We start from the raw sequence: 26,620 nt of genomic DNA on the forward strand, positions 1-26,620 counted from the left end.
CTCCATTCAGTTGTCTGGAACAGGGGAAAGGACTGCAGTTGAGAAATCCCATGCACGAGAAATGCAGTCGTCACCCCACCCCCCCATCCATAAATCAAGAAGCCAGGAGAGAATGCCAACTGACCAGCAAAGAACAACCCCGCTTGCTCCTGTGCCTTTGACAGCAGCAGTTTGATCAGAGAAAATCAGTCCACCAGTGTTTTCACAGTACAAAGAGAAGTGCTATCACCTATGGACATCTGCAGAACAACCTTTAGCTTAAGGCACAGGAGCGAGGGCTGGTAAAAGCACTGGCAATCCTCAGAGGAGAGACAAAATTAAAATGCTCAGCAAAAGAGCACAAGCCAGCCCTGCCCTTGGGTATGTCAGCGTTTGGCAAAAATACACTATTGGTCCATCTTTGAATATTTTAACGACTCAGGGGCCATGTGGCCTTGTCAGTGAACGTATCTAGGAATTTAACTGGATACCAGGAGGATTTTGTCCCTCAATTACAATTCCACTCTCTCTAGCCCACCTCTCCTCTCTAGCTCTGCCTCTTCCTTTTGGGGGTTTCCCCTCTTCCCCTGATTACAGCAGTGTCACAGAACCAGGGTTCACCAAGATGCAATGCCGGTACTTTTTTATTAGCAGGAATGGTGACATCACGTGTCACCCCTCTCAGACTTTCCTGTTCCCCTGAGCTTAGCTGTAACTCTCACAGCAGCTGTGGGATAAATGAATTTTCCCAACAATGCTATTTTGTTCCTTGTGCAACGCAAAGTATTTCACTGTGGTTGGTCTCGAATGGGCAATAAGACCCATTGTCTTGACAAAAGACCTGCTCCTGCTGGAAATCAGATCTCCTAGAACTGGTTTGTTGACATGGGCCACAGCCTGATTATTAGTGCAAGGGGGAAGTTACCACACATGCCAAAAATCAACCCCTAGCCTACATGCACACACACACACTTTTTATTAATGTGTATGCAGCACCATCCATGTACAGGATGCGTTATAGGGTTAACATGAAAAAAATAAAAAAAAGCAGGTGTCTGCCCCAAGGAGCGTACATTCTTGTCCAACAAACCGCGCATAGATGCACATGTTGATTGTGTTTTTAGTTTGCCAGAGAGGAAAGGAAAGTTGGGGGGAAAGACTTTGCTGTCAGTACAAAATGATGTCTGGGAGAACTGGGGAGAGGATGGTGGAGTTCCACAGTTTGTTGCTTTTCCAGCTTGCTTTAAGGAATCCTGTTTTGCAGCGGGGGGGGGGGGGTGCCCCCAATCATGCAAAAAGCGGAGGGCCTCCCCAAAGTATTTGGCCTCTTTGCAACAAAAAACACTGATCTCAATCAGAGATTCAACAGAGCCTCTGATTCAACAGAGCCCTGTTAGAACCTCAATGGCAAAATTGAGCATCCGTCCTTCTTATGGACAATGCAAGAAAGTCTCCGAAGCTTTAACTGAAGCATTAATATATCATGGCAAATTGCAAAAAGCCAAGACAAGACCTTCAGAAGAATCAGGCTAGCAAAAATGGGATTAATCGTAGGCGCGGCTCAGTGCAGGCTGGATGCAACCCAGACACCCGGGTGTTCCGGAAGTTCTGGGCAAGTCAGTTGAATCCGGTGCGGTCCTTCTCTTCCAGTTTTGGACTGTGCAACGAGGCTCTTCCAGGAAAAGACATGGACAATGGTTCCTCCGAAGGGGATGCCCAGAAAAATCTTACCACTGCTTCAAGGCTGGAAGAGAGCGGGAAATGGAGGAATTCGAATTCTCTACCCCACCCTTGTTACACCTGGAAAGGTTTCCACTTCTCTGTCCCCTCTTTTCCTTTTTTCTTGGACCCACCAGTGTTGGCTACCTTGTAGCAATAGACACCAAAGAGCTTGTATTTCTTATCCGGGAATCCAAGGTTGCGAACGCCAGGCTCGTGACCTCCACAACGAGCCCGCGGGTTGACAATGGGATAACGAATGCTTCCGTCACCAACCCACCCAGCTTCGCATTTGTCCAACAGCTGAATCTTCCAGGCAGCATAGAGCTGGCCAACTTTGGCTACTGTGGCTCCGTTCTTCTTACAGGCCTGGACAGCTTCGGGGAAGCTCAGCTTGCGGTAGGTCTTAAGAAAGTAAACTTTCCCTGTAAGGAGGAGAGGCAGGTGGGAGAGTCAGGAAGTGGTAGTTCATTTGTGGTTTTCCCCCTCTTCAGCATTACCTGGGTGCCAAGGAGGATGTATCCATAAAGCACCCTTGCCCCCCAAATTGCAGTTTTGTGCAATCATTCGTACAGTTATATCAAGATTCTCATTACGTAGCATTTTAGCATTGTGCAGCAATGCCAGGCTGCACTAGTAAACCTCTGCACAAAAAGAATCTTGATGCAGCCATATACACCCATGTGAAGAGTGCTTTTCCCACAGCTTTATCAATGTGCATTGGTAACATATCAATGCACATCAGTAACACAGACGGGAATGAGGAGATGAAAAGGAACTGAAAACTGTGGCAAACAGTATGTGCTCCAATTCTATAGTTTTAGGAATTCTCCTAGCTAAACTGGAAATAAGGAGTGGAATGTATGGCAGAATAAGCCAGTGGAATAAAGAGATGGAGGAAGGAAAATCCTCTTGTCCCTACATGTGAAAATTTCTCAGAGGAGCTTTTTTCTAAGAAAGTTTCTGAGATTTTTCTTTTTCTCATCTCTCTAGAAAAAGAAGGCCTCTCTTTGCAGAATTTTCTCTGAATTGTTTTGTAGGGGCTGGAGTTTCCCCCACAATGCCTATGAATGATACCAGGTCCAGGATATGTGGAGGATGCAAAATGGCAAGCGGGTTGCCAACACAGTTGCTGCCACTGCCGCCACCACTTTCAAGAGCAGCAAAAAGAAACACAAACCCTTGAATCAAGTTGAGTCCCTTAGGTCAGGCGGCAGATTGGGAGGGCGATCAAGCCAAAAAGGATGAAGAGAAGCAGAACGGTCAAAGGGTGAGGCTCCAGGAGGGAAGAGTTTGAGGGATAAAGTCAGCCCAATAGGACAACAGTGCATTTCAGTCCACTTCAGGGCTGCCCAATTAACTCCATGGTATTTTTCTGGGCCAAACTAGACATGATGTTAAATGTGTGTTTATATCAAGTGGCTCAGCACGTCTATCTCTCTTGCCTCAGGGTGGACAACACTGTCGATTTCCGTATCTCTCAGTTCCTCATTGTTCCATTCTTCAGTTTGTTCTCTCCCTTTTTCACATCTGTTCGCATATTTTTTTAGAAGTCTGCACAAACATTTTTACCTGATCTTTTAAAACCATGCATAAACATTTCATATGCATTTTTGCAAGCAGTTTTCCCTTATATCATGCATTTGTACAGCCCCCCCACTAATGGCTAGAGTGTTGGGCTGAGAGCTGGGAGATCCAGGTTCTAGTCCCCACTCGGCCATGGAAGCTCACTGGGTGACTTTGGGCCAGTCACAGACTCTCAGCCCAACCCACCTCACAGGGTTGTTGTTGTGAGGATAAAATGGAGGAGGAGGAGGGTTATGTACGCCACCTTGAGTTCCTTGGAGGAAAAAAGGCGGGATATAAATGTAATAAATAAATAAATAAATTTTTGCAAGCAGTTTGCCTTTATATCATGCTTTTTGTATTTTTTTCCTCCACTAACATACATATTTTTGCAAGCAGTTTTCCCTTATATCATGCATTTGTACACACACACCCCACTAACATATGCATTTTTGCAAGCAGTTTGCCTTTATATCATGCTTTTTGCACTTTTTTTCCTCCACAAACACACATTTTTGCAAGCAGTTTTCCCTTATTTCACACTTTTTGTACATTTATTTCCTCCAGTGATATATGCATTTTGGGTGCATCTTTTGTCCAGAGAACTGCATCCCAAAATTTGGAGAAGCGTGAATGCACTCTGGTTCACATATCGATTTGGAAACTGTCCATTTGAGAAGTTCTTATCAAAATGTGAACACCTCCCTATGTCCCAATCCCGCTCCTTTATTCTCTCCATTTCCCGTGCGCAACCAAGGCCGAAGAAGGGAATGTCAGGGTGGAAACTGAGCCGGTAGAGCCCCAGAGCAGTTCTGATTCTGAGGAGGATCAGCAATCCATGGGAGAGGAGCCAGCTCATCCTTCACAGGCACAGCAGCTGGCGGAGATTCCTCCTGCCGGCATTCCTGAGATAGATAGTGACCCGGGCAGTGAGAGAGTGCGGGAGGGGGGCTTGCTGGACGCTCGACGCAGATGCAGACGCAGGGAGCAACGAGCGATGGAGGGTGCAGAAAGGAGGCGTAGCGCCCGTTTGGAGTGCAAGCAATGGCTGCGACCCGTGGACCTAAGGGAAAGAGGGAGGATCTCTCCCTAGCCCATAAGTTCAGGGTCTTCAAGAGATTCTCCTTCAAACGGGGCCCAACTGCCTACCCGAAGCATAGGCTACTCCGCTGTTCCTTGCTTAGTCGCTGGTGATTAGCATCTAAAAGAGTCATTAAGTTGTAAAAGTATTAAAGCCGTAAAAAGAATCCTTTCATCTGTGTCTTGAGTTGGCTATTAGAGTGTACTGAAAGAGGCCGCTAGGGCACTCCTGACAGCTAGGATCAAAGCCTACTATCTCAGTCTCTAGACCCTGAACCAGACACCTAAATGAGGTCTAGTTAGGATCCAAGGCCTACTATCTCAGACTCTAGTCCTTGAACCAGATGCCTGACATATGAGGCCTAGTTAGGATCCAAGGCATCTCAGTTTCTAGGCCTTAAATCAGACACATAAAGGATAAGTCCTAGGTAGTGTCAGGGTGGAAACTGAGCCGATAGAACCCCAGAGCAGTTCTGATTCTGAGGAATCTGTGGGAGAGGAGCAGCTCATCCCTCACAGGCACAGCAGCTGGCAGAGATTCCTCCTGCTGGCATTCCTGAGATAGATAGTGACCCGGGCAGTGAGAGAGTGCGGGAGGGGGGCTTGCTAGACACTCGACGCAGATGCAGGGAGCGATGAGTGATGGAGGGCGCGGAAAGGAGGTGTAGCGCCTGTTTGGCGCGCAAGCAACGGCCGCGTCCCGTGGGCCCAAGGGAAAGAGGGAGGATCTCTCCCTAGCCCATAAGTTCAGGGTCTTCAAGTGACTCTCCTTCAAACGGGGACCAACTGCTTACCCGGAGCATAGGCTACTCTGCTGTTCCTTGCTTAGTCACTGGTGCTTAGCATCTGAAAGAGTCATTAAGTTGTAAAAGGATTAAAGCCTTGAAAAGAATCCTTTCGTCTGTGCCTTGAGTTGGCTATTGGAGCGTACTGAAAGAGGCCACCAGGGCGCTCCTGAAAGGGAAATTAAACACCTTCCTAGGCGAAGAGGGATGAGGCATCAATAGGCACTTCATTCCCAAGTTGATCCGGTGCTATTTATTCTGCCCCTGATTACACAAATGAAGCACCTGCCGCTCCCGCCCAGAACCTCTGAGCAAAGGGTGATTTATACCTCGCGATAAAACCCACCGGGCCCATCCATCATCCCTGTCAACTCCAGTCTCAATTATCGCTTTCTTGGCTTTCCCCTTGGGTCATGGCACATGAAGGGCCATGCGCTTGAGGGCAGTCAGAGTTGGCACCAGCAATCTGTTAAATGTTGCCTTGAGATTTGTGGGGAATGGAAGGAGGGGGGTACCCTTTCTGCATCCAGCCCTACGAGTAATATACCCCAGATTTTTATACCTAGATTGAAATTGGACCACAGTTTGCTACTGTGTTCAGTTCCTTACTTTGTTTCCATCTTCCTCCAAATTCTACATTATCCATTTGCAGGTGGACATTGGTAAAAACAACAGGCCTCCAAAAGCAAGCCTTGATGTCATCATATGTGCAGTTGTAGTTAAATTTGTATTGTGCGGTGTTTCACTGATGCACTCTCATGCTGATGCGCATTGAAGAAATATTACAAAAAAAGAATCTCCATGCAATCCTGTGTGATGAGGATGAGCATCAGATTCGGACGAAGCCCCAGCAGAATTGGGGCCCTTTAGACTGCTTCTGGTGTTTCCCAAAGCAAAGTGGGCTTCCCTCCAAAGCCACCAGAACCAAAGCCAGGCTAGAAGGAGGCTTCCTGACTGATCCGTGCTCAGAGATGCATACATTTTCTGCTTCCTCTCCAAATAGTGTCTCTTGGTTTCAAATGCTGAAGGGCAAAGGTACTGTTTCAACTAGGCCACAGACAGTCTTTTATGCCACAAACTCGTACAAACAGCTTAATTCATTGAACGGAAGTAAAACAAAAATAAAAATAAGTCAGTAGAAGGGGGTTGTCCATGGAAATTTGAAATCACACACCCCTGTGCAGAAACAGATGCACAATCATGGATCTACCAACTGGTAACTCTGGCTTCACTTAGGGTGCAATCCTATGCATATTTAAACATAAAAAATATTTTCTGTCTAAATATGCATAGGATTGTACCTTTACTGGCTGTTAAACCTTGCCCTTGTTTTGATTAAATTACAGATGAGCCCAAACAACAAACTATTTTTGCAAAAACGAAAAAAGTTCTGCGGGGCCCAAAATTCAGCACCCATATTCAGCAACTTTCCAGCTCTCCTTGCTGAAAAGCATTCTCCAGTTCATTCACACCTGGACTTGCCCTCACTCTGAGTTGCCCTTACTTGAGCTCAGTGATGTCACCACACTGCCAAATCTGACTGTGGGGGGAGGCATACCATTGTAACATTGCCACCCTGTTCACTGGGTGGTCTCTGGGGATGGGATTGCCTATGCATCTAATGCCAGCAGGAGGAAGAAACTCTGTTAAAGAAGAGTGGGGGGGAAAGTGGGGGGAAATCTTAGAGATTTTTTTAGAGAAAATATCTACCCCACCAAAATTGCTAGTTTCTACACCATTTTTAATTTCTTTAATAATCCCAGAAATATTCAGTTTTAAGGATTTGCTTTGCTTTGCTTTAATATTATCTGCTACCGGCAAAATCTGGAAACTCGTATGAACCTTTGAAGCTTGCATTCTGAATAGACAGATGTTCCTGGCTGCTACTGAAAGGCCCCACCACCACTTCCTCCCAAATCTCTCTTGTTACGGGATGCCGTGGAAGGGGTTGCTCCTGTTATTGACTTCTTGACAGAGCAAGGTGTGTTAGTCTACTGTGTTTCTCCTTGTAAAATACCTATGCTTCCTGTAAAGAAAGTAAGAAAATTTGATGGAAAAAAGGAGACTCTTCAATCCAACTGGAGTCTGAGAAATTCAATAAATCTCTGCTTGCATCGGATAACTCATAAAAGAGCAGTCCTGAAAAACCCAAGGTTTGTTCTCGTGAACAATGGCTTACATCACGCCATATCCAGTTAATAGGATCTGATAAGCCCATGTGGGCTTATCACTCTGAACAGATAGTGCAATTCTCAAAGCCCCAAAATGTGTTCCTTTTGCAGCTTGGCTGACTCACACTGATGAAACACGGGTCTCTGAATGCTACAAGGCAAATGTCACACCCTCTGTTTTGACTGGGAAAAACAGGTCCCATTCTGAGACTTCCCTGGGAATCAGTACATCTTGGGCAACATTTGTACCCAAATCTCATTTTCCCAAACATTCTGGAAGCCTGTTTGGAGGTGTGCTTTGAGTAAGGATAGGGGAATCTATGAGTTTCACTTTCTCCGGCATCCGAATTTTCCAAATCTCCTGTTCTTTCTCTCCCGAACTTTGGTAAATTCTTCTCGAAAGCAAACTGAAACAAAACTCATGCCCATCTGTAACAGCCAAATTCAAGACGTTTTCCCAGCATGGAGAGGAACACATTGCATTTGCCTGCTTCGCAGCTGTTAAAGATGAGGAGCGTGACAGGAAAAAAAGAAGTGGCAACTCTAACGCAGCACCGACACATGGCTGAATACACAAGGAGTCAAGCCAGACGTGAAAGGCCTGAGCGCTCAAAGCCTAGGTCCGTAGAGTCTGGTAGCTCCAATGTCAGTAGGATGGTGAATCCACTCTGGGCTTCAGTCTCAAGGAGCTATCCAAGGTGAATCTGCCGGTGTGATGTCCATCGAGAACGACATCACTCAAAACCTTGCTCTCTCAGCCACTGTGCTATAGTTTGCACAAGCCAAAGTTTGAAAAGCCACATTCTGAGTGGAGGCTGTGCACTACGCAGCACAGCAGAACGATCATGGCTTTTACTTACAATATTTTTTTGTTTTCTTTTGTAGCAGTTCCTATATTTTTGCAGGCATTCTTTATTTTAGAATATCCATTATTGTTATCTTTAGAAATAATAAAGAAAAGTTATAAATAAAAAGTTATCTAACTGACCTCTTAGAGCTTATGGCTTTATATTATTATTATTATTATTATTATTATCATCATCATCTATGTAATAAATAATAGTGTTGACAATATTTCAAGTGCTCAGTGCTCGGTAACGTTGCCTCATGGTAAAGCTGCGTTCCACTGATTTTTACCTCACACAAATGACATCAAAGTGGGAAAGGAAGAAGAAACAGTCTTTAAAGCTAACGGAAGGAAGATCATTTTTGTAGTTAGCACCCAAATGACCTGTGGAACCTCGGAAGAAAGATGACAGACACTTGCTTTTTGCGACCCTAGCTCATTGCAGATAGTTATTTCAAAAAACACAGCCACTGAGCTCAGCTTGGCGCCCTGCTCAGCTCAGCACCCCAGATGACCGCCCAGTTCAGCCACCCCTAAGGCCAGTCCTACAAGGAGCCCTGGATTACATCCGTGCCAAATTTCAGGGTTGTCTTGTGGTATCGCATTGAGGCTGCAAGCCTATAGACACTTTTCCAGGAGAAACTCAACTCCATGGGAGTTACTTCTGAGTAGACATGCGTAGAATTGCTCAGGGAGTCTATCAGTGTCTTCGAATAAATAGCACAGGTTATACCCAATGGTGGCTTTACGCTTGCTGAAAGTGCTTCCATTTGTGCAAATCGAGGCGCCCAATTCACGCCAATCCAGACTTACATACTGCAGCCCCAGAAGCACCATTTTTCCATACTGTTCCAGAGGGATCCTCAACCCTCAGGAAACTCTGGGGGTGGGGGACTGAAGTGGCTAAGAGGGATTGTCAAAAATGGGCTACCCCTCTTTGCATGATTGGAAGTGCTTTCTAGCCACGGAAAATGGCCATGGCTACAACCCAGTATGTATAGGTTATACAGATACACCCTCATATATAAAGACAGCCACTGTGATATAGTGGTTAGAGCCTTGGACCGGGACTTGGGAGACCCAAGTTCCAGTCCCCACTTGGCCATGAAGCTCCCTGGGTGCCTTTGGGCCTGTCACTGACTTTCAGCCTAACCTGCCTCACAGGGTTGTTGTGAGGATAAAAGGGAGAAGGAGAGGACCATGTAAGCAGCCATCAGTTCCTTGCCAGAGGAAAAAAGGCAGGATATAAATGCAATAATAAAAATTTTTAAATATATAAAGAGGGTGCTTTCAGGCTGCAATTCTATGCACATTTATCTGGGCATAAGTCCCATTGAACTAGGCTTACATCTGAGTAGACACATAGGATTGCACTGTTGGATTTCTTTTGGCACAGTGCAGGATTGCTTTCTTGCTGCGGCCAAGATCAAGGACTCCTTCCTTCTTTCTCGTTCTCTCCATCTCTAATTACAGCTTTTATTGCTAAGACAGCTTGATTTGCTGCTGTTAAAATATTGCTTGCTGTACAAATCAGTCCAGCTTTACAATTTCGCTGCCGTGTGCAGCTGCGGGCAAACGATCTGTGGTGCCCATGATGAAGCCTGTGGATCCAGGCAGGGAGTCATAAAAGTACAAACTGGAGGTAGGGACACATCCGTCCGTCCTGCAAACCCAGACAGATGCAAATAAGGTGCATGTTTTCCTATATGCGCCTGCTTGAAACCAGCAACTCCCACATCCGCTGCCCAGGAAAACGGCAGTGTGTGACCTGTATCAATTATGCACAGGGAGCACATGGACAATAACCTTCTTTTGCATTATTTAATAGGGGCACAGGAGTCGTAAAATATCTGGCATAATTTTTTCTCCAGCTATGTGAGTCATCGGGTCTCAGAGACCAGCTGTCTTCCAGTGTCTAGGAAGTATACTCAGCTTCTCTCTTTTTTCAGCTTCCAAGGGTTAAGGAGGCATTAGCCATTCTCTTTAAAACAAGAAGGACTAGTCACTTACATTATCTATAACTAATGAACGGACCCAGCTTCACACAAGTGGGTTTAGCCCTCATGTTGATACAGCAAAGCCTTCAAGCAAACTTACACAACTGTCAGAGGTAGAACATTGTATCCACCCCATCTGAGTGAAGCCGCTGACACCTCTAGACAAGCCCCTGCCATGGTGCACCCCATAGCCCCTTGAGGGAAGGATCAGTCGTGGAGGGGGGGCTGCCCCACAGCAAGGCGAGGGTCAAGAGTAAAACTGTGTCCCTTGACCTACTCATCTGTTGCAGCTTCAAACTGAATGGACTGCAAAGCTACATGCTGGTTAGGGAAGTCTGCCACCTACTGGCTGAAGATGCTACTGCAGGTTTCAACCACATGGACGCACTAAAATTAATTAAAATGAAAACATTTTAAAAATAAAACAACCCTAGAGTGCACATTCCTAGAGCATTTTTAGCATATATATCATATTTCAGGTGTCTAGGTTTCATGGCCTTGGAGCTATGGTGGTGACAGATGGACAAACAGTTGGACAGAGATACACCCACTTTTATGATTACAGATAATAAAAGAGAATGTGTATCTTCCAGTCTGTCTGTCCATCAGCACCGTAGCACTGTGAAACCAAGACACCTAAAACTTGACATGTATACCAAGGGGACCCGAGGAATGTGCACCTCAGGGTTATTTTCATAAAATGCATTAATTAATTTTAACATGTCCATGTGGTTGAAGCTGGCAGTAACATCTTCAGTCAGTAGGTGGCAGACTTCCCTAACCAGCACAGAGCTTTGCAGGCCATACAGTTTGAAGCCAGGAGTGACAAGGAACAGAGTTACATGCTTGCCCCCTCCCTGCCAGTGGAGGCTGGTGACTCCGATGTCAGTGGGACTGTGAATCCCCCCTGAGTTTCAGTCAGAACCAGTCAGAACTCTAAAGGAGCTATCCAAGGTGCTGAGCCCTATCCTCAAATGGGTTCAGCATCTGGGATAGGTGCTTTGGCATTCTGACAGGTGCTGACAGAGACCTAGAGTGGATTCACAGCCCTCCTGACATTGGAGGCACCAGCCTCCACTGCTCCCATGGGGCAGCCTCCTACTGGGGAATGGAGTGGACAGACCCTTCCTCAGGGGGCGATTGGGGTGCATCATGGCAGGGGCCAGGCACAGTGTGTCCAACTCTCACAGCTGCATACGTCTGATACAGTGAAACCGTCAAGCAAATGAACGGCTATTCCTGTCCTGTCCGACTTGGTTCAAGGCACCCAGAGGTGCTAAAACCAGCAAGGCGCATACAGGCAAGGACTGGGCAGGGCAGGTCCAGTCCTATTTAAAGGTGCTGATTAGCCAGGCCAGTTAGACCAGGGTCTTCCAGGACCTCAGCCAGCTCCAGGCTAGCTGAGACTCAAGCAAGGGCCGCTGTTGACTCAGCGACAGTCAGAGGCTTTCTGAAGACTGATAAAGGCCAGCAGCTCAAGCAAGCCCTGCAGTTAGAGCCACCCCCTCAGAGAAGTAGTTTGCTTCTTAAAGGGCTACTGCCTGATTTGTAGCCGTTGGATCCTACAGGGTGGGGGTGGTGAAGGCTGTAATGGGGGAGTGTCCTCTGCACCTGAGGAGTCAGGTAGAGGCACATCCTCTTCAAGTCCATTTGCTAGTAATAAATAAATACACCCATGTGGCCATACACACACACAGGTATACACATACACAAACATACCCATGAGCAGCTCTTACCATTCAGGTTTGAGGTGAAGCAGAAGGCGTCATAGCGCTCGGCGTCTTTGTGCCGGTACCCGTAGTTCCTCACCCCGATGGGGGTGTTTTTTCGGCCACACTCATCCCTGGGTTTGGAGATGGGGTATTGCACAGAGCCGTCCTCTAACCAACCAGCATTGCACCAATCCATCCCTTCCAGCCAGGCCTCATGCAGCTGATCGTAGGAAGCCAGGATCCCATCCTGCTCCAAGCAGGCCTTCTGCGCCTCGTGGAAGTTCAGGGTGTAGCGCCCCAGGCGGGGGTGGTACGGAAAGATCACCCCTAAAGAGACGGAGAGGAGAGCAGCTGGGTCAGTTCAGATCGAGGGACCATCGAGCCTTTCCAAGCTCTTTGCAGAGGGGGACTACAACTCTCATCATTGCTCCATGACAATTGGGGTGACAGGAGTTGTAGTCCAACAAGATCTGGGGACCCAAGTTTGGGAAAGGCCAGCCAGATGTCTTCTGGGAAAGTCATAAATATGGCATCTAATATTCAGGGTTAGACTGCTGGTAAATACAGAGATTCCATTTAGCTTTTGTGACCAATAGTCATCAATATACCTCTCCTCCTTCAAGAATTTATCAGGTCAGTTATTTTTCTTTAAAGAGTCATATGCTTTGCCAACTCTGGAGCACACTGCTGGGTTGATTAGTCTTTCATTGTGGAAGAAGGTCTTTTATTGATTCCTTTTTGAGCAGGGGTGGGAATCTTTTTTCTTTTGAGGGCTGAGTTCCCTTGAATGTAATCTGTTGGGGGCCATATGCCAGTGGTAGGTGGGGCTGAAGGCAATGGTGGGTGGGGCCAGGGCCCAAAGTAGGTAGGGCCACCCTTTTTCTCTCATACCCCTTCTCACTCTCACTCTCTACCACCTCTTCTCTCTCTTCCTTACCACACCCCTTCTCTCTCTCTATTGCTTCCACCCCTTTTCTCTCTCTCTTTTTGCCATCCTCTCTCCCACACCCCTTTTCTCTTTCTGCCAGCACTTCTCTCTCTCTGCTATCCCTTTTTTTCTCTCCCCCACACTCTGTCTCTCTCTCTCTCTCTCTCTCTGACACCCCTTCTCTCTCTTTCTGCCACCCCTTTTCCCTCTCCGTCACACCTCTTCTTTCTCCATTGCTTCTACCCTTTCTCTCCCTCTCTCTCCCATACCCCTTCTTTCTTTCTGCCACTTCTTCTCTCTGTGCCACCCCTTTTCTCTTTCTCTCCCCCACACCCCTTCTCTGTCTCTTTGCACTCCTTATCTCTCTCTCCACCACAACCTTCTCTCTCTCTCTCTCTCTCTCTCTCTCTCTGCCACCCTCTTTTCTCTCTTTTGCTGCCACTCCCCCCCCTTTCTCTCCCTTTTCTTTCCCACCCAGCAGGCTGCCAGGGGAGGGGCAGATGGCTTGCAAATGGCTTCTGAAACTAGGCCAAGGACTGCATGTTGCCCACTAACCCTGTTTTCGAATGTAAACATTGGCTTGATGGATTGGCTGAAGAAGTTCCACACAGTGGCCAGCCAAGTAGCTCTGGGAATCTCACAAGCAGGACATGGCCATTTGCTGCTTATTTTCCAGCATCTGGTGCTTGAAGGTAAACTATCTCTGTGCATGGGTGCTCTGTTCTTGTCTATCATAGCAAAACAGTAATCCTCCATGACTTCGTCTAATCTTCCTGCGTTTAAAATCTAAGCTGGATCTGGTGGCAACTGTGTATCACAGGTTAAGAACTGCATGGACAAGTCATTGCATGAAGGTGACAGACCTCCTCCGTTGCATGCCCCCAGTATCAGAGGTATACTGCTCCTGTAAATGCAGGCTCCATTTAGCCACTGTGGATAACTGCCACTCATATACCTATCCTCCAAAAACAATGCAAATGTGATTTCTTAAGATCCAGGACAGGTTTGCTGAACCTCTTTCAGCTGAGAGCCAAATTCCATATTGGAGAAGGTCTTGAGGACAGAAGTGGCTGGGGCCAAAGGCAAAATGGGGACAGCTAAAAGCAAAAGTGGTATGTCCAAAATAACAACTTATCTTAGCTTGATGCTCTTACTGCCACTTATTAAGCCTCGGGAGAGGCATTTGAAGCTGTTAGAAGAGGAGGAAAGAATACCAAATGATTGGTGGACCAGGTGAAGGCGAGCACACACAGCTTTGGAAAAGTGTGTGTTTATTTATTTTACACATTTTGACCCTGCTTTCCATCTAATGTCCCAAGGCAGCTAATGACATCCCAAACCCATAAAACAATACTACGATAATACTATTGAAGAAGGAAACAGCACATTGCATACAGGTGCCCTTGACAGCCATCCAAATAAGGTGCACAATATACGACATGTACCCCCAAGGTATAGCCCACACGTTTCAAATCTGAGCAGAACAGTTGCATTCAGTTGTTTCTTCCTCCCTTTTCCCCCTTCATCCTGCTCCATTTGTAAATCTGATCGTAATAGACTGTCCCTCCCTCTTGAGGACTTTGTCTTTGCTTCTATTAGGGTCCTCAAGCTTTTTGGATTGGCAGGAACATTTGGAAAGTTAAGAGAATATCAACAGGGACTCTCACAAAATGGCTGCCATGGGTGGGGCTTGACCATTCATAAAAGGCTCTCCTGGATTGGCAACTCATGCGGAGAATCAATGGCAAATTTACTGCACAGTGTGGCAATAACACCCGTCCACCCCCAAAGGAGGACAAGTGGAGGGAGGCAAATGCCTGAGCAGCATGACTCATACAGGGTGACTGCGGGCAGCCTCCTCTGCAGGTAATCTCCTTCCTTCTGTGCCACACTGTCATTGCAGTGGCGGTCTTGATGGCACTCAGAGAACTCTGGCTTTATTGAAACAGATAAATTTCAACTAGGCCATAGACAGTCTTTTATGCCACAAACTCGTACAAACAGCTTAATTCATTGAACGGAAGTAAAACAAAAATAAAAATAAGTCAGTAGAGGGGGGTTGTCCATGGAAATTTGAAATCACACACCCCTGTGCAGAAACAGATGCACAATCATGGATCTACCAACTGGTAACTCTGGCTTCACTTAGGGTGCAATCCTATGCATATTTAAACATAAAAAATATTTTCTGTCTAAATATGCATAGGATTGTACCTTTACTGGCTGTTAAACCTTGCCCTTGTTTTGATTAAATTACAGATGAGCCCAAACAACAAACTATTTTTTGCAAAAACAAAAAAAGCTCTGCGGGGCCCAAAATTCAGCACCCATATTCAGCAACTTTCCAGCTCTCCTTGCTGAAAAGCATTCTCCAGTTCATTCACACCTGGACTTGCCCTCACTCTGAGTTGCCCTTACTTGAGCTCAGTGATGTCACCACACTGCCAAATCTGACTGTGGGGGGAAGCATACCATTGTAACATTGCCACCCTGTTCACTGGGTGGTCTCTGGGGATAGGATTGCCTATGCATCTAATGCCAGCAGGAGGAAGAAACTCTGTTAAAGAAGAGTGGGGGGGAAAGTGGGGGGAAATCTTAGAGATTTTTTTAGAGAAAATATCTACCCCACCAAAATTGCTAGTTTCTACACCATTTTTAATTTCTTTAATAATCCCAGAAATATTCAGTTTTAAGGATTTGCTTTGCTTTGCTTTAATATTATCTGGAAGTTAAAATAAATTTATTGCAGCAGGTGTCGTCTCCCCCTTGATCCAGTCCTAACTCGATCTCATCAGGGTCCAATTTAACACCTTCCTCTGGCTGAGTCAAACACTGATGTAATCCCACAGTGGCAGCACAAGCCAAAAAGGCTGGGGGCGGGGGGGGGGGGCAGGGGTAAAGAGCTGATTCTCTGCCCAACACCACCATCATACGCCTGACATCAGGAGTTTAGGGTTAGCCGCTAAGAAATTATCCCCATTGTTTGCGTATCCCCATCTTGATTTTTTTTAAAGATTTTACTCATTTCCAGATATAAACATACAAACAAAACAGAAAGAAAAGAAAAGAATGCTTCATCAAGTTGAAATCTAGTTCTTGACAGAGGATAGTATATTTATCACTTTGTGATAAATATACCCACTCACTTGGTACTTTACAGGAAGAAATATGGGTGGAATCCATTCGCTGTTAGGAGAATTTCATTATGGTTCTTCATAAGAGCAAATCATATTTAGTGTCTTTGCCATAATCTGTGGAAAGGCGTTGATAGATGTAGCTGCATATGGCCGTAATTCATATATGAAATAAAATCATGCCTTCTTGCAAGGCTGGGAAATTCCTCAAGCCCACCTGGGGTCTCAAACTAACCATTTGGAGTTCTCCAAATGGCCACAGGCCTTTCTCCTGACCCCCCCTTTCCCCCCCTGACCACTGATAGTTTCATGGTTTCCCATCCTTTGTGCAGTTTTTTCCCCATTCTAAAAGGTCGGAATGCCTCTCTGAAGGTTTACTTACTGGCAGTAAGAGCTTTAAGCAAAAATAGGTAGTTATTTTTGGCCCCATCTCCTTTGTCTTTTGTACCACCCCTTTTGCCCCACCCACCACTGGAATGTCGCCCCACCCCCGCCAGCCCCCTGAACTTCTCCATCATTGAATTTGGCCCTGGGGCTAAAATAGGTTCCCCACTCCTGCCTCATTGTATAAAAATCAGATATTTTCACTTTGCCTTTTGTAAATTCAACTTGCTATATGTCAGTGTTTCTGCTGTAGCTTTTTGCCAAACCTCCAAGTTTGGGATGTACGGATTTTGTAAAATCTGTTCCATCTGCATTTCACAGATTGTTGGTGCCTTTCATTCCGCTGTCCGCTCATTGACGGCATATTTTTCCAATTCCCTGAATCTGCGCAAATTCACATTTGCGCAAATGCACAAATTCTATCCAATTGCGCTAATCCCCCCCCAAAATGTGCAATTTCATGCTTTTGCCTATGGGGGAAATACGCATTTTCAGCTGTTTTTTTTAAATTTTACATATCTTTCTATGATTAAATTTCCATAAAATTCCAGAAAGTAAAAAAAACCAGTCCGCAGAATTGGCGAGACTCAGGAAAAGCTGGTCCACTGTGGAATCCATGGGTGAGGTTCATAGAAATCTGAGCTCATTTGATTCTGTTGTGGATTTCTCCAACATCCTTCCTCCAGGTATACTTTTCGAACTTTTAGCTATTACCCTGAGAGTTCATCAGCATGAACACAATTAATTCCTTCCATGTCACTTTTGTATTTTGTTCTTCCCATCTAGAGCCTTGGTCACACTCAAGTGTGACAGAAGATCGGGAATTGGCTGTATGTACAATTTCCACTTGCATGGCATTCGGGAAACTATCTGCCATATATATATATATATATATATATATACATACACACACACACACACACACACATACACGCACACACCATCCCAGGACAGCTGCAGCTCATATCCTTGTTGAGAACACATCGCTCTTATTTTCAATTTCTTTCTCTCCCCCCACCCCTCTCCTCACATGCTTTAAGTGTGTCTGGGGTGCTTTATAGTCGCTTTTATTGACTTTTATTGTCGCTGCAGGTTTCAGTGTCAGAAGCTAATAAAACCGGGAAGACAGATAGCAGCATGCAGATTTGTAAAACATCCCAACAAGAGGAAGCGGGAGGGAGGTTCACCAAGGGAAAATGTTTGGCTTGTTTTTAACAGTGTTGTGGGATGGGATGAATTATATTCTCGCCCTGGCCTTTCCAGATATTTTTAACCCCTCTCACACCTCCCCACCAAAATAAAACAAAAAGAGGTCCTTCAACTTATTTTGCTTAAAATGAGCAAGAGGAATTCCACATCAAGCGTTCGGAGCGCATCATGCTGATTTTATAGCAGCTGCCCCAGTTATCAATTTGCTTCCAGGCTCAATTTATACACTGCCTGTGTTGTGACTTCTGAAGCCCTGAACGGTTTGGGAAGAGATGACCAGAAAAACTGCCTGCACTCCTATGATCCTGCCCGGGCCTTGAGATCAGCCACATTAAGGTCACATGCCAATAATGCTAGGTGATCAGTCACAAGTGACGAGGCCTTCTTAAAACTCCCTCTTAAAGGAGGTACGTCTATACAACCCTCCTTGGTTGCTTTTAAGTGGGTTTTTAAGTCCTTTTTATTTCAATCTGCTTTTTGTTTAAATGATGGGTTGGACCTCTCTCTCTCTCTCTCTCTCTCTCTCTTAGATTGTCATGGCTCTCTGTTTTTAAAATTGTAACTTTTTCTCTCTTTTTTGCTTAGAAATCATTTTATACTGCTTTTTTAAGGTAAAAAAACTTGTACGTGTTGTCTTTTACTGTTTTTATTATATTGCTTGTAAGCCACCTTGAGTGATGGTGGAAGAGGTAGACTGTTCTGGTATACAGAGGTTGCATGAATCATAATCATTATTATGATTTTTATTAATCATATTATTATATCTTTGAAATGTCTGGATTCGAACTACTACCCCCTTAAAAATTGTGGGAAACTTGCAATGTCTATTAGCAAGAATTATCCACCCTGGTCCTGGACGAGTTCCTTTTTCAGCTGAAAAAAGGCAAATCCAGAGTGGTGAAACATTCAGAGATAATCCATTCTGTCCAGCATCCTGCTCCCCACAGTGGTCAGTCAGAGGCCCCCAGGAAATCTACAAGCAGGGTACAAAGGTGGCCATTGTTTCAGGCTGTTTGCCCCTAGCTTTATTCTTAGCTGCCTTGAGAACACAAGTACTGCCCCTGCTGGATCAAGCCATGGATCCTTCTGGACTAGCATCCTGTTTCCATCAGTGGACAGCCAAGATGGACCCTGGGAAGTCCACATACAGGCCATAAAAGGAAACATCCCGTTCCTGCTGTTGTCATCCTCCCTCCCAGCATTAAAGTGAGAGTTTATCATTTAAGGTAGACTGTCTTTGAGCATGGAGGTTCCATTTAGGGTGCCCATGTCTGAATCGCCAAAAAAGAGGAAATGCATTACCAAAAAAAGAGGACAAAAGGGGACAGAGTTTGCAAAAAAAAAAAATGAGCATGCACTAATTTATATGGAGAGATTAAAATTTAGAAAAAAATGTTATAATTTAACTAGAAACACAGTCCATCTCACCATACCACAGAAGCTTGTGACCAGATGAGCTGTGTACCTGCCTGCTCAGTCTGCTGCAACTGATGGGCAACAGATCTGGAGCTGGACCGGACAGTCCTTTAAACAGAGGACACCTTCATAAAGAGGACTGTAAAAGAGAACACACGGCCACCCTAGTTCCATTTGCCTATCCACTAGCCGATGACCCACCCATCCATCTAGGATTTGCCTAGAGAGAAAAATTTACCTAGAGAGGGTCCCACGGACCAAATGATTGCTCATAAAATCCTTCCAAGGTTGGATACTGTGCTCTGACCTCAGTGGGGGGGATCTGACCCCCTCCTCCGCCCTCTTCCAGCTGGCACAGAGAGAACCATGCTGTCTGCCTCTCCAAGGTCAGGCACTCAGCCTTGGAAAGGGGACAAAGGGGGCATTTCAGTGGGCGGAGATGGCAGGGTATCAGAGATGGGAGGAGGCAAGTTATCCTGAACCTCTTCCAGCCTCCTTCCCTCCCCCTCTGAAGCGCCCTCGCTAGACAGGCTAAAAAGTTTAGTGGCTTCCGATCACCAAGGGTGCAATCAATAGGGTTGTGCCCATAATAATTGTTTTTTTCTCTCTTTTTTTAACCATCCAAGCTATGCTCTGTCTGCGTTGTGTGGCGAAGTATTTTCCTTTGAAAGTCCTGGATCTCTCACCAATCAGTTTCATTGGGCAACCCGGAGTTTTATTTCATTCACTCATTCATTTATCACATTTCTATACCACCCAATAGCTGAAGCTCTCTGGGTGGTTTAAAAAGATTTCTCTCTCATTCTTTTCTCTTTTTTTTTATCAGCCTCTGTCACATTGCCTGAAACACCACTCAGCAACCCTGCAAAATATTAATTGTGTGATGTCAGCTCTGCAGTTCGTTAAGACCTGTCTCAAGACAAATGTTTACCCAAACCTGCAACCTTTCATCAATTCATCACCTGGATCAGCCAGTTAAAAAGCTTTTTAATAGACTAAAGTGGCACCCCCAATTAATTGAGCCACTCATATAGAAAAAAGAAAGATGTGTTAATTATTTTAATATATTTACTTAAGAATAATGCATCTGACAGATTTGATCTTAAAAGAGGTCTTCCTCCTTCCAGCACACACAGGAGGGAATGCTGCCATCTTAGAAGAGGACTTCCCCCTTCCTTTTCATGCAGAAGGAGAAGCTTCTTCCAAGATGGCACCTGTTGAGACACAGACATTCACCATGAAAAACAGAAAGTTAACCTTTTTTTTTTACATCAGAGCTATGTTTTTTACTCAGAATTAACTATATGCAAATTTAATCGATTTCACTCATCGATTAAGGGTGTGACCTTTTGCATGTTTAAACAGAAAAAAGTCCTACAGTTCCCAGCATTCCCCAGTCAGAATGCTGGGAATTGTAGGACTTTTTGCTGTCTCAACATGCATAGGACTGCACCCTAAAGCTCCTTTGGTTAATCAATTCCTTTAACTGGAGAACAGCCTTAATTCCACCCTCCATTAAATAATCGTATACCAGGAAGCTGAATATTATACAAGGGTGGTCTTCCAGCTTCTGCATGTTTTTCCCCCATTCTAAAAGGCTGAAATGCCTCTCCCAAGCTTCAGTTACTGACAGTAAAGCCTCTAAGCTAAAATCACTACTACCTCTGTATTTTGGCCCCACTCGCTTAGCCTTCAGCCTTGCCCACCACTGGAATGAAGCCCCCAAGCAGGGCTGGCCCTACCATTAGCCAGAGTGAAGCAGTCACCTCAGGCAGCAGCAAGGTGTTGGAGGACAGAGCTGTGAGCCATGCAGGCTGCTCTGCGCCCCCATCCCCAAGATAGCCTGCAACCTTCAGAGGGAGTGGAGGATACTGTCACATTATCAGTGTTGGACAGATCCAGCATCTTTATTGCCATCTTTATTGCCTAGAATGCTTTCTTGCCTGGACTTCTTGTGACTCCTACACCTTTGCCTGCCTTGAATTCCAGACCGTTGAGGTCCTGGCTTGGAACCTGTTGCTGGACTTGAACTCTGGCTGTTATTCTTTGTGGATTCTAGCCTTGGAACTTTCTCTTGAACAAAGCAGCTGACATAAGAACATCAGAAGGGCCCTGCTGGACCAAGCCAAGGGTCCATCTAGTCCAGCATTCTGTTCACAAAGTGGCCAAACAGCTGTCGGCCAGGAACCCACAAGCAGGACAGGAGGGCAACAGCACCCTCCCGCCCATGTTCCCCAGCAACTGGTGCACATAGGCTCACTGCCTCTGATACTGGAGGTAGAATAGAGCAATCAGGACTAGAAGCCATCGATAGCCTTCTCCTCCATAAATTTGTCTGACCCCTTTTAAAGCCATCCAAATGGGTGGCCATCACAACTTCTTGTGGTAGTAAATTCCATAGTTTAACTCTGAGCTATGTGATGAAATCCTTCCTTTTATCTGCCCTGCATCTCCCACCAATCAGCTTCATGGGATGACCCCACTGGGTTCTAGTATTAGGAGAAAAATGCCTCCCTATCCACATTCTCCACACCATGTGTAATTTTGCCAATAGCCTCTGCTTAGGCTATCTGATTTACTGGAATCTAGAAATGCTGTATGCAAGCCACAAGCTCTGGAAACCTTTCTGTGTAACCTGATCAGCTGCAATAAAGACTTCTGCTGTTATTTGTGACCTGTGTTGAGTTGCCAGAGTGTGTCCGAAAGCCAGGCCTGGCACCCCCCAACCCCCACCAATTCCCTCTTCCATGTAGCTGACCTAACAGATGTCCATCTCCCCAAGGTGTCTCCACTGACCTTCCAAATCCAGCTTCACCATCCCGGCATCATCTTCCAGCTCATTGGTCACCTCACACTCATAGCGCCCGTAGTCCTGCAGGGTGACGTTCTGGATGATGAGTGAGGCGTCACCGGCACCATCCTCCTGCAGCGCCGTCCGGCCCCGGTAGCTCCCGAAAGCCCTGCGCTCTGTGCCCATGGCCACAAAGACATCCTCGAAGGCCATGGGCTCTGCCATCTTGATCCACTTCAAGCGGATCTCGTCGGGGTCATGAGCAGACATGTCATAGTGGAAGCGGCATGGAAGGATGATGGTGCCACCCCGGTGGGTGACCACCTTCCCGGGCGCTGTCTGGACCACAACAGCGCCGCTCTCATCCTCTGCAAAACCGAGAGGGAGATGTTAGCAACGCCAGGATTCTAACCTGGAACCTGTGGGGAACTGAAGTTGGGACCATGTGGGCTGTGTGCACTCCAAACTTGGTGCCCCCTCCAGGAAGCAAAAGGGACCGCAGCAGACAACATCAGCCCTGGTGAAGCCTCTGGACTGATGTACACAAGCAGGGATTTTCTAGCAGGGTGCTAAAGCTGAGCTAAGTTGCCCCCTACCAAATCTTCTTTTTATCTAAGACCCCTGCAAACTTTCACTGCTGTTCCAAGGAATTAACCCATCTCTCTCTTTCTCTTTCTCAGTCTCTTTCTCATCCTGTTTCCACACCTGTGCCTTTTTTCAGTCAGTGGTCGAAGAACAACTGCTCTGCATGCAGAAGGCCACAGGTTCAATCCCCACCTTCACCAATTCCTTTTATTTATTATGTATTTCTTGCATTTATATCCCCGCCTTTTTTTTCTCCCCAGTAGCATGATCCTCCTCCTCTCCGTTTTATCCTCACAATAACCCTGTGAGGTAGCTTAGGCTGAGAATCAGTGACTAGCCCAAGAGGCACTCAGTTATTTTAATGACCAAGGGGGGGACTAGAACTCGGCTCTCCTGAGTCCCAGTCTGAGACTCTAACCGTTACACCACATTGGCTCTCAGTTCAAAGCATCTGAGAGAGCAGGGCTGGGGAAATCCTCAGAGTGTCTCTGCCAGTCAGAGTAGGGAGTGTTGAAGCAGGTGGACCAATGAGGAAACTGAGGTCTGAGGGGCTCTCTTCTCTATCAGGGCATCCCATCTGTTGGACATGAGCTGATGGTGACCAGCAGTGGCGTTCCGAGCCAACATTTTAATATCCCACAATACTCTAAAGCAGCATCATTCCAGGGCATTGTGGGGAATTTATGGAGGTACTTTGATCCAGGCTGAGAGTCGTGGTGGGACATGGCAACTGACTAAGAATGTCAGTTGTTGTCGTCAGCCCTGGGTACTAGAGTGTGGGAACGGAAGGCTTCTGTTTGCCAGAGAACCTGGAAAGCATCTCCCAGTCAGAGTAAACCAAGGATGTTGAAAGTCTTTCAGCCCGAGGGCAGAATTTCGTTTCAGAGAAGCAGTTAGGGGGCTGCATTCCAGTGGTGGGTGGGGCCAAATGCAAAAGGGGCAGGGCCAAAAACAAAGGGGCAGGGGCAGAACTCCAGCATATTTTAGCTGAAAGCTCTTCTTGCCAATAACTAAGCTTGAAGAGAGGCGGTTCATCCTTTTAGAATGTGGGAAAAGCCGTAGGACAGCCGGGAAGCCACCCAACACTTGGCAGTTGGGAGAAAGGGGTGGGACCACTGGAAGGGGCGTGTCCATCTGGGGGATCTTGGAGGGCAACATTAGGAGCAACACCCCTGGTGTACATTCAGCCAACAAACTCCGCCCACCCTCGACCATGCACACCACAAACGCAAGAACAAAACCTTCACACACCGGAGACGTGCACGACTTTCTTCCGTCCTTTCTGGGTAATCACAAGCTGGCAGGAGAGCATCAGCGTGGCGACGTGGAGAAGACCCCAGAACAGACACTTTCCGGGGAGCATCTGGCAGAGAGACAGGAAGCGTACCAATCGCCTGGGACTGCAAGGATTATTGCAGGGAGGGAGTATGCACGCCCCCCGCCCCCCCAAGAGGACCATAAGAAGACACTGCTCTTCATAAAAAGTGTGCCTGCTGGTTTACATACATCAATGCATATTTAGAAATCATGACTGTCATTTGACTAGAAATACAATACATCACACCTTCGTGAGGTCGGTGAGCCATGCCCCTCCTTCTCAGGTGAGCTGATGTGCCTTCTGCTCAGTTTACTGCTTCCTGGGTCCTGCTAACTGCTGCTGGGCAACTTCAAGACCCCTGCTCTGATCTCCTTCCTGACCATTCTTTAAACCAGACTTGGACTGGACAGCCCTTCCAAACAGAGTCAGGGTACACAACCCCTTAATTGCAGCCCCCAAGGATACCCTGACCTCCCACCACTACCACCACTGAATTCCCTCCCCCAGTGATTCTGAGAGAGATGGCTTTTTTTGGAAAGAGGTGTGTGTTTGTGAGTGTGCGCACGGCCCCTGACCCAGCATCACATATGGCCCTCAGGACGAAAAAGGTTGTGCACCCCTGAAATAGAGGATGCCTTCAAACAGAGCTCTGTAAAGTAGGACACAGGGCCACTCTATAAAGCAAGAGAGTTACTCTTTCCGTTGGCAGGTACTCTCTTCCTTTGTTTAATTCAGTGGTGCAGAATGAATACAATTTCAGGGGCCATATTCCAGCGGTGGGTGGAGCCCAAGGCCAAAAGGGACGAGGCCAAAATAAAAAATACCAGCATATTTTAGTTTAAAGCTGTTATTGCCAGTCACTACGCCCTAGGAGAAGTATTTCAATCTTTTAGGATGGGGGGAGGGAATTCCCCAAATCTGGGAAAGCACCAGACAATCAGTGGTTGGGGGAAAGGCAGTGGGACAAGGGGAGGAAGAGGGGTCCTCTGGAAAATCCTGGAGAGCTGGATTGAAACCGTAGGAGGACTGGATAACCAAGCCTGAGGGTATACCCCTGGAATAATTTGTGTCTTGCCTTTCCACAAAAAAACTGGCACTCTAGGCAGCTAACGATAAGATACAGATTAAAAACAACATCTTAACTGAAACACAACATAAAAACAAATACATTAAAAACACAATTAAAAACACAAGAAATGAACAGCACCCAGCTAATTCACACCCACCCCACCCCCTTCATCAACAGACCAGCACATATTCATGAGGCCTGCCTGAATAAAAACATCTTTTCCTGCTGGAAGAATGACAGCAGAGAAGGGACCAACTGAGCCTCCATCAGCAGAGAGTTCCAGAGTCACCGAGAAGGCCCTGTCTCTACCACCAAATGTGCCTCCGATATCGTTGGGAATGAGAGAAGGATATCCCCAGAAGATCTTAAATCGCTGGAGCCTCCAGATCTAAACCAGCATTAAGAGAGAACGAGAAAGTGTATGTGTAAATCACCTAGACACATTGGAACCTTGAGGACTAGGAGCATGAAAATTGTCCCATGTGTTGTTGATAGGCATACCTGTTAGAGCTTCAGATCCAAGGAAGGCAGCCTGGCAGGCACTGACTAATGTACCACCTCTCAGCAAAAAATATATAGAGCTCCATGATATAAAATGTGAAGAGATTCCTCCCTGCCCCCACCACTCTCCTGCCTGGGATATGCTCTCCCAAAGCCAACCTAGAACTCAAGGTCACCCAATTAAAATTGATTGGCAGGAGGCTAACAAAGGGAAGAACGTTTCCACAAGAGATTTCAGTAACCAATAGAATTTGTGAGCCTAAGATGGGGATGATACTCTGACTTAGACAGCCTTGGAAGGAGGGGCATTGATAGGCCTGGCCCCAAATCTATTTTTCCCAGGTCCCCAAATCTATTTTTCCCGGGGGCCCAAATCTATTCCCCAGAACCCTGAGTGTCCATTGATGACGGTGGAAGATTTATTTCTTATCTTCATTGCCACGCAGGGGCAATTTTCAAGGAGGATTGAAACTGGGGAGGGACCATTTAACCTTCCCCTCCCTACATGCTGGAACACCCCCTGCATAGGAACTAAGCTGGGAGGACCCCCTTCCACTGCTGTCAATAGAAGCTTTTCTTCTAAGCTTGATTGCATTGAAGTGGGTGCAATTTTCCTCCAGGAGGGAAACAGAGAGAGAGGTTGTGGGTGTGGGATGGGCGGGGGGCAGAGAGAGCCTGCAATTGAAGATGAACTCCTGATCTGGGATGGGATGTGAATGAACGGAAGAATTCATTTTATTTGAGGTGACCTGGCTGAGCAATTAATCAGCCCGCTTTGCCTTCTGAGAAATTTAAAGAAATCCAGGTTGTTATTTCTAAATGTGCATATGTAAATATAAATTCGCATTTGCAAATTTTATGCAGATTTGTGTCCAACGGGCCTGGGCCCCAAATCTTTTACATGCCTAGCAATGCCTTTGGAAGGCAGGCAGGAAGAGTGCCCCTTCCCAGAATACCTATGTGGTACCATCACCCACTCCCTCCTTCTCCCTTTTCCTCTCTCCCTCTCTTTCTCCCTGCTGTTCATTTTACCACTGGTAAAATGCAGATTGTGAACTCCTTGGGGGCAGAGAGCTGTCTGTTTGGGCTGATCTGTCACACAAAAGACTGACAGAGCTGCGGAAATAATCAGCACAGAAAGGCTAAATTTTAAAACATAAAAATTTGAAGAAAATGTTTTGTGGAAAGGTTTGTCTGACGCAGTGGCTGAATGGATAAGGAGTTGCTGCTCTGAGGGGTCAAGAACTGGGAGCACAGGCCATAGCTCAGTGGGAGAACACCCGTCCTTTTTGCTCACCATGGGAATGCAGCTCCTGAAAGCTCTCCAAAATTTGGCCCTCAGGCTAAAAGAAGCTCAACACCCCTGGTGTACATACTCCTGTGCTCAATGGAGCAATAACTATGAGGCAGCTTCCTATTTCAATCAGCT

At 46.3% G+C, this 26,620-nt stretch overlaps 1 protein-coding gene across 2 annotated transcripts; it reads right to left on the minus strand.

Annotated features, from left to right (window-relative positions):
- Positions 1 to 933: 933 nt before the first annotated feature.
- On the minus strand, positions 934 to 25,333 carry HAPLN4 (hyaluronan and proteoglycan link protein 4). 2 transcript variants are annotated; one of them, XM_084826255.1, is made up of 5 exons: positions 25,192 to 25,333; positions 23,555 to 23,666; positions 21,724 to 22,086; positions 11,881 to 12,183; positions 934 to 2,123 (listed from the first exon to the last, which is right to left on the minus strand). In XM_084826255.1, exons 2-5 carry the CDS (start codon positions 23,664 to 23,666, stop codon positions 1,774 to 1,776), a joined length of 1,128 nt encoding a protein of 375 aa, XP_084682381.1. In that variant the 5' UTR covers positions 25,192 to 25,333; the 3' UTR covers positions 934 to 1,773. The 2 variants fall into 2 exon arrangements, with proteins under 2 accessions (XP_084682381.1, XP_084682382.1); XM_084826256.1 differs by lacking the exon at positions 25,192 to 25,333 and adding an exon at positions 24,893 to 25,072 and having other exon boundaries at positions 938 to 2,123.
- Between the last annotated feature and the right edge of the window lie 1,287 nt (positions 25,334 to 26,620).

The sequence above is a fragment of the Heloderma suspectum genome, chromosome Z (genome assembly GCF_057233095.1).
Source record: "Heloderma suspectum isolate Gila_16-S chromosome Z, 16-S_ref, whole genome shotgun sequence".
In the NCBI taxonomy this organism is placed as follows: domain Eukaryota; kingdom Metazoa; phylum Chordata; class Lepidosauria; order Squamata; family Helodermatidae; genus Heloderma; species Heloderma suspectum.

Bases quoted from the DNA above. Each gene is read 5' to 3' on its own strand.
- HAPLN4 (XM_084826255.1), bottom strand. From the start codon at position 23,666: ATGCTCCCCGGAAAGTGTCTGTTCTGGGGTCTTCTCCACGTCGCCACG. The intron at 22,087-23,554 runs GTGTGTGAAGGT...TCGGTTTTGCAG, and splicing joins GAAAGTCGTGCACGTCTCCG to AGGATGAGAGCGGCGCTGTT. The intron at 2,124-11,880 runs GTAAGAGCTGCT...TCCTCCTTACAG, and splicing joins CTTCACCTCAAACCTGAATG to GGAAAGTTTACTTTCTTAAG.